The sequence below is a fragment of the Mesoplodon bidens genome, assembly GCF_964165515.1.
Source record: "Mesoplodon bidens genome assembly, chromosome: 1".
Taxonomy (NCBI): domain Eukaryota; kingdom Metazoa; phylum Chordata; class Mammalia; order Artiodactyla; family Ziphiidae; genus Mesoplodon; species Mesoplodon bidens.
Genome location: NC_138176.1, coordinates 109,408,320 through 109,416,397, shown reverse-complemented (window position 1 = coordinate 109,416,397; position 8,078 = coordinate 109,408,320). Strand labels below are relative to the sequence as shown.

Sequence of the window (8,078 nt, the reverse complement as noted above, 5' to 3'; positions counted from 1 at the left end):
TGCCCGGCGCAGGGCCCGCCCAGCCCCTCCCGCCCGGCCCGGGTCTGGTTCCCCATTGGCCGGCAGGCTGGAGGCGCGAGGAGGCGGGGCCCGCTTCTGGCGTCTCGCGCCCGGGAAGGTTGGCCGGGGAGCGCGGGTAGCCGCCGCGAGGAGGGCGCGCGGAGACGCGGCGGGCGCCGAGGGGACGCAGCGGCGACTGGAGCGGCGGCGCCTGGTCCGGGCCGCAACCCCTGCCTCCCGCCGCGGCCCGCAGCCCGCGGCGCCCGAGCTCCGAGGCGCTTCCCCGGGCGCTGGGCCCGAGGCGGCCAAGACGGCGGGCCGGCCGGGCGCGGGGCGGCGGGCGCTGTGCTGCGGGCTGCGCTGGTGGGGGACGGCGGGCCGCGGCGCGGGCCCGGGGCCCGGCGCGTGCGGCTGGGAGGCGCTGTGGGGGGCCGGCGCGCGGGCGGCGGCTGGGGCCATGGCCGAGGGCGGCGGGGGCGCGCGGAGGAGGGCGCCGGCGCTGCTCGAGGCGGCCCGCGCGCGCTACGAGAGCCTGCACATCTCGGACGACGTGTTCGGCGAGTCGGGCCCGGACAGCAGCGGGAACCCCTTCTACAGCACGTCGGCCGCCTCGCACTCCTCCTCGGCCGGCTCCTCGGACGACGAAGCCGAGCGCCCCGGCCCCGCGCGGGGCCCCGGCGTCCCCGCCGCCGCCGCGCAGGAGTCGGAGGAGGACGAGGCTGTCGCGGGCTGGAGCGCCACGCTGCGGGACCGCCCGGCCCCGCGCTTCGAGGGCACCGGCGGTAAGGCGCGGCCCGGGGGCGGGGGCGCGAGAATTCCCGACGCTCCACGGGTCGGCTTGCGGGTGGCAGCTGTGCGTTTCAGGAAACATACGCGGCTGCGGCAGCGTGCCGGGGCTCCTCCGAGTTCCTCGTGGGTGGATAGGATGAGGCGAGGCCACGGCAGCACGGGGGAGTGTACCCTCACGTGCTAGGAGTGGCCCCGAGTCCCGCACCAGAAGCCACTCGCCCCTGGGGGGGTGGGTCAGAGTTAGGCTCTCCTAGTTAAGGGGATCCTGAAAACCTGGCGTGTCTTGGGGCGGGTGAGTCCTTTTGCGTTGCTGGCCCCAGAGCAAGCCTTACCCGGGCGCCAGGGGTGGGGCAGGTAGCGGTTGGAGCGAGGCCCTGGGAGGGCTGAGAGAGGCCACCCATGGCGTCTTCACTGGGCTTTAGTTTTCTGCAGTTAATCTGAGAAACTTTCCGTGTCCGTGCCGTTGAGGATCTCTTGGGAAAAACAGGGGAGAGTGAAAGGACCAGTTGGGCAGCCTTAAGGCGTATGCTTTTGCACCGGAAGGCACTTTCACGTGTGTCCTGCTTACCGTTACGGTCATAGACCAGCCCCTGATACCTGGAGAAGGGCTGGCAGCTCTCGCTGCTTGAGGTTCTCTTTGCTGCCTCCTTTCTTGGGAGGTGGTTTTAAAACATCTCCACTTTCCCCGCGGAAGCTCGGCAGCCTCTGCTCTCTCCCGGAGGTGGAGGCCAGCCATTTGCACTTGTCCTCTGATGCTTTTGTTCCTTGCTCTGCGCCGCCTTCCGTGGCAGCCCCTGGTTTCTGCACACTGTTTTCATGGGTGGAATGGCAGGCAGCCGGTGATGCTGACGACCAGGGAGTGGCCGCAGTGGGTATGATGCTGGGTGAAATGCGGCTTTCCCTGTGGCTCTCCCCGATTACTGTTCGACCGGTCGGGAACACAGCCCATAAGGAGGACAGGACCAAGGGACCCCTGGCTGGTGCCTGGACTCGGGTCAGGACATCAGGCTGCAGCCTGCTGGCGGGGCCGGCTGGACTCTCAGCAGGGAGTGGTCTGCAAGCCTCCAGCAGTCAGGCTGTAGTGTGGATATGCTAAGCTACAGCTGGGCTTCCAGAGTCCAGGTTAGCTGTGCAGTGTTGGAGGTGGGTACATTTAAAAGCAGGTTCTTATCTGAGCTTTGATTAAGAGTGTGGGAGTTTTCAGTCACATCACTCTGTGTAATCCTTTTACCACCACCACCCCCATATTTTCCAAAACGCCATAAAGTCTTCCAGCCCCAGACAGCTGTTTTTAATGTCGGCTCTTAAGAATTTATACTTACCCAGAGCCCTGGTTTGGCAGGCTTTATGCACTGAGTGTCTGTGATCCAGTTTTTGATCTTGGAACACTTGTGATGCGTGTCTGCTTGGGAGGATGCGGCGTTTCCCCTGTCTCAGGGGAAAACAGGGAAATTGTGTTGGGTCCAGCCTGGTTATGAATAAGATTCATGAGTATGCTGGTTTGAGGAGGCTGAACACACTGAAATTTTAAAGCAATATTATGTTTCTTAGTAACCTATAAATGGGAGAAGTTCTGCAGCAGAGCAGTTTAGCCACTGCAGCACAAACGGTCACGAAGAGCAACATCATGTGTCAGTTGGCGTTAGTTTCAAATTCTGCTTCCTTCACATGTCCACTGAGTTCACACTTGGACCTGAGAATCGCAGTCAAGCACTATAACCAAAGACCTTAGTGGTTATTTGATGGTATATTTATACCTAGTTTTGCTTTCCTATTTTGTGTAGGAGCACAGCCCTAATTAAGAACTTTCTTCTTCCTTGCAGCGCCTTCTCCCTGAGGGAATTTGGGGTAGCGGTGGAGGGATGAGATTGATGGTTTATTAAGTAAGAATTCAGGTCCCCTGAAACAATGGAATACAGTTTACGGGGGCTGAAAATAGGTGCAGAAATACGCTGCTGGTGAGAGAAAATCCTTATGCCTTACCGGTGCGGAGAGAGTGAAGTGTGTTAAGAGGCTTGAGAGCTGCATCCTGGATGCCCTGAGCAAAGAAGGGTCAGCCTGCAAAGTTTACCGAGTCCAGTAGCTCAGATGCTCCAGCCAGAGTGTGCTCCCCACTTTTAAGGAACGCAGCCTGCACCTCCCTCCATCTTTGATTCTCAGTTTGTTGATGGATCTCTCTGGGCTGGTACGGTGGGAAGGAGACCAAGCCAGAGGGTGGCATTTTGATCTGTAATCAGCCCTCATCAAAGAAAACCCCTAATGGAAATTGCTGTTGCTGCTAGAATCAGATGAGGAAAGCAAAGGATTCTAGACTCATGGAACAGGCTTCCTGCCTGCCTCCTGCTGTGAAAAACCACGTAGGCGTCTGTATGGAAATAGGCGTGTATGCATGTGACTGTCTTAAGTGAAAATGCGTTATCGCTTGTGCTGAGACTGGTTTCTTCTATCAGAAAGGTTATGACCGCTGTCTGGGAGCCCTCTTGATGACCTGGAACCCTTTTCAGAGAGTCCCTGTGTAGGAGAGAGACACTGGGCACCACTGTGCCTTTGATCTGCTTTCAGAGCTGCCTTTGATCTGCATTCAGAGCTGCTTTTGGCCCAGCGTGGGAGGGAGAGTACACAGTAGGGAGACATTTGATGCCCCGGAGGAGGGGAGGGAGGAGGAAGCATTTCTGTGGTTAAGGTTGTCTTCTCAGCCTTTTCGTTCTGTTTTTTTTCAGTGTATTTAGCCCCCTAAGTGCACTTAGGGAGGCTCTCCAGAAGTGCACTTATGGGTGGGGAGGTCCTCTCTCTCACACCCCCTTCCCTTCTCTCTCCTCTCGCTGGGTCCCCTTGGGATGGTTTAAATACAAAGACCCTGTGTGGGTCATTTTAACCCCTGGTGGATGGAGGGGTCTGCCTGGGAGCAGAAAGTGGTTACTGGGAGCTCAGGGCCCAGGACTGTCTTCTAACTAGACTCGCAGGGTATCCCCCTAAAATAGCCCCCTCAAGCTGTCAGCCTCGTCTGCCCACCGTGCAAATAATCAGCACAGCATGCAAGCTCACTCTTTGGAAACAGCATGAAATTCAGCTGCTCTGGGAGCTCCTGCCCTTTCTGAGCAGTCTTGTGATTCGTTCTTTCTGAGGAGGCAAAGGAACAGGCAGATACACAGATGCTCGGGGGCTTCTTCTGTTTGGCTTTGTGGGTCCTTTGTCGTGGCAGGCTGGGATCTGAGCTATTTGCTCTTTCCATGAGAGCTTGGACTTCACAGGAGTTGTCTTCCCGTGTCCCATGTCAGCCACCCTCTGTCATCATGCAGTGGGGAGGTGTGACCTTGAGAAGCTGAGGAGGAACGTATGGCATTGATAATTAACACTGTGAAATGTTTTATCTTTAGAGTTTGTTGTTGGTTTATTTGGTTTAGAGTCTTTTTGACTAACAAGGAAGAAGAGAAGCATCTTTCTCTTAAAGCCAGAATTAAACCGAGACCTTCTACTGTAATGGGATTTGTCAGCTAAGATACTGGGCCCCTCTGGTCAGGTAAGCAGCTGCTCCCACCTTTAGCTCTGGCTCTGGGGGGATCTCAGATCATGGTTAAGAGCTATGAGATAAATTGCATGCAGTGCTACCTGATACTCAAGCGCATGTGCGGCCACGCAGAATTCAGAGAAGGGAGCTTCCTGGGAGAGGTGTTTTGCTCTTTTCCTAGGAGTCTTTTCCTGTGGTGGGGAAACTTGAGCTCATGAGGAGGATAATAACCCACAGTTTGCATCTGTAACTTGCTTTTTCATGCATTATCGCACTGAATCGTCACAGGTACTCTGTGTGGGAGAAGTTCTCTTCTCCGCTTTACAGAGAAAGACAGATGGGGCTTTTCTGCCAGAGTCTGGGGGTAATGAGATTACCTTGGTTAAGTGATCACCACCGTCTAACTTCTCAGACTTGGTAATTCAGGAAAGGTAGTGGGTTGGGTTTTTTTGTTCGTTTGTTTGTTTTTCACCTAGAATTTTTTCAAGTCAAAAATATTTATATTGGTTTTCATGTTTATACGTGGATTTGCCGTTCCCTTTTCTGGAAACATATATAGTCCTGTGAGGCTTAATGCAGGTATGGATTTGTGTATTTCAGTGGGATTTCAGTCCCACAGTAGGGACTGAAACAGAAGACCTAGGATTTTATCTAGCTTCTGATTTAATCCCTGCTCCCCTGAGCCATGGTAATGGGAGCTCAGAGCTCCAATGCGGGAGCAGGGCTTTGAATACACCAGCCCCCTGGGAGTTTAGTGTGGTCTAGTACTCAGTTTTACAGTCTAACACTCACCTTTATTGAGTGTATATTTTTTTCTTATTAACAAGTAATATATGTTCATTTTAGGAAAAAAACCAAAAAGAAAAATGATAAAATTAAAAAAAATCCCATAATCTCCCGTTACTCAGAGATAATCACAGTTAACTCATTGAGTGTACCCTTCATAAATCTTAGGTTACATATTATCGGGTGACCAGCTTTTTAGTTCTAATTAATATATTGTAAACATTTTCCATTAAAATTTTTTTTTTCTTAGAAGATGTTGGGGGTAGGAGTTTATTAATTAGTTTATTTATTTTTGCTGTGTTGGGTCTTCGTTTCTGTGAGAGGGCTTTCTCTAGTTGTGGCAAGCAGGGGCCACTCTTCATCACGGTGCGCGGGCCTCTGACTATCGCGGCCTCTCTTGTTGTGGAGCGCAAGCTCCAGACGCGCAGGCTCAGTAGTTGTGGCCCACGGGCCTAGTTGCTCCGGGATCCTCCCAGACCAGGGCTTCAACCTGTGTCCCCTGCATTAGCAGGCAGATTCTCAACCACTGCGCCACCAGGGAAGCCCTTCCATTTAAATTTTAAAGTGTCGTTTTAATGAATCAGTTCCCTTTGGGTGGGCATTGGGTTCATCGCCCCCCTCCCTGTTTACATATATTTATTTATATTTATTATGCTGTGATAAATATTCTTGAAGTTTAAATTTGTGTGCTCATCTTTAATATATTCCTTAGCATAAAATGATCAAAACAGATTTGACTAAGGATTTTGTACATTTTAACATTTTTGATCTCTCTTGTGAAATAGCATTCTGGAAATGCAGCTACTTATACCCTGGCCAGCAGTGTACCAGAAAGTCCATTAGAAAGTCTGGCTTCTAAGGCAGCAAATCAATGTGTGATTCCTACTGGTAGTGTGGCCCTGAGAGGGTGTTCCCTGTAATAAAGCTTACTGAGGTGTGACACACACAGCACACGAGTTACCGTGTGCAGCACAACCCTGCGGCTCCCCAGGTCAAGGTAGAGTCCCTCCAGCCCCTTCCCAGTCAGTACCTAGTACCTCCCTGCCCCCAGGGGTAACCATTGTTCTGATTTCCATCACCCTCAATTAATTTTGCCTGTCATTTTGGTCTGGTTCTTTGGTTCATCATGTTATCCGAGTCTTATTCTTACAGTCTTTTTTATTTCACCTTGTAGCATTCCATTGTATAAATACTACAGTTTGTTATCCATTATCCTATAAGTGGATTTTGGACTGTTTTCAGGCTTTTATGAATAAAGCTGCTACCAATATTCTTATGCATGTTTTTTTAAAAGCTGCGGTTTTCTTTTTTCTTTTTTTTTTGAAGATGTTGGGGGTAGGAGTTTATTAATTAATTAATTTGTTTTTGCTGTGTTGGGTCTTCATTTCTATGCGAGGGCTTTCTCTAGTTGTGGCAAGCGGGGGCCACTCTTCATCGCGGTGTGCGGGCCTCTCACTATCGCGGCCTCTCTTGTTGCGGAGCACAGGCTCCAGACGTGCAGGCTCAGTAGTTGTGGCTCACGGGCCTAGTTGCTCCGCGGCATGTGGGATCCTCCCAGACCAGGGCTTGAACCCATGTCCTCTGCATCGGCAGGCGGACTCTCAACCACTGTGCCACCAGGGAAGCCCCTCTTGTGCATGTTTTTGATAGACATATGCATAATTTCCCTGGGGCGTATATACCTAGGAGTAGCATCCCTGGGTCATGGAATAGGTGTGTCGTTTCAGCCTTGGCGCTGTAGACACCATGGGCTGGGGGAATCTTTTGTCGCAGAGGCTGTCCTGTGCGTTGAAGTATGCTCAGCAGCAGTCCTGGTCTCTGCCCGCTGAAGGCCAACAGCACGCCTTCCTCTAGTCGTGACAAACCAACTTCTCTCCAGGCACTGCCAAGTGTCCCTTGGGGAGCAAAGTCATCTGCAGTGGAGAACCACTGCTGTAGTAGTAGATACTGCCAAATGGTTTTCCAGTTTATACATGCACCAGTGGTGTATGAGATGTGCCATGTATTCATTCAGCAAGCATATTGAACCCTGCTGGGATAAAACGATAAGTAAGGCATGTCTCCTGGGGTCCAGTAGGAGAGACAAAGTGAAGAAAAAGAGCTAAGAGTCTGTGATCAGAGTAAACCTGTATTTAGATGGGATTCCAGAGGTACCTCACATAATCCAGCTGGGTTACACCTAATCCTCTGGCAGAGGTGGCCCCGAAGCTGCATCTTGAGGAATAAAAATGAATCAGGTGAAAAGGAAGGAAAAAGGCATCTCAAACAAGGGAGCAACTTAGGCAAAGGCTGGGGTGGAAGGTGGAAAGAAGGTATGCCATCTTTGCCTATGGGCAGCCCCCCACTCTCCCTTGAGCTGAGCATCCTTACTTGAGGCCTTAGTGAAAATGGCTTGAAATTTGATGTTTGTCATTGTTACCACTGCAAGAAACTGTAGCTGGAATCTGAACTTGAAGTCCAGGCATGGGTACGGATTTACCCAGCAAATGCTGGATCCCCCAGTGAGGGGAATTTGGCAGGTTTGGCGAGAAATAAGTGCTTAGAGAGGGTGGAATCCATGGAGAGGCTACTGGGGGTTTTTCTTTAAGGAAAGAAGAGGGGATATGAATGACAACCAGAGTCAATGTGGTAAAACCTTTATGGCCAAAGGATGTATAGTATCAATATTAACTTAGGGTGAGGGGGAGAATGTCATGCTACAAGAACAATAGGATACCTAAAATATCCTGTAACATAAAGGGACGTTCTGCCTGGATTGGCACATGGTATAAAGTTCTTCCCCTTGTTTGTGAATTCCAGGAAGAATTAATACAGAAGTATGACTGTCTGGCCATACTTTCTTTGATTTATTAAATGCGTACTAAATATTAGGTGTGTATTTAATAAATCAGTTTATTAAAATGATTAGAACCACAAATTCTTTCTCTTCTTATATCATTGCCATTGCTTCCAACTTTAACCAAGGCAACATCACTCATTGATCAAGGCATTGGAG

The 8,078-nt window shown here is 51.3% G+C and overlaps 1 protein-coding gene across 1 annotated transcript in view; it reads left to right on the top strand.

The window, feature by feature from the left end:
- Positions 1-457: 457 nt before the first annotated feature.
- PGBD5 (piggyBac transposable element derived 5) overlaps positions 458-8,078 on the top strand; it is a gene marked incomplete at both ends in the record, with an annotated part of 87,203 nt that continues 79,582 nt past the window's right edge. The window contains one exon of the mRNA XM_081252188.1: positions 458-782. Within this exon, the coding sequence (XP_081108314.1) occupies positions 458-782 (325 nt within the window). The remainder of the gene's footprint in view (positions 783-8,078) is intronic.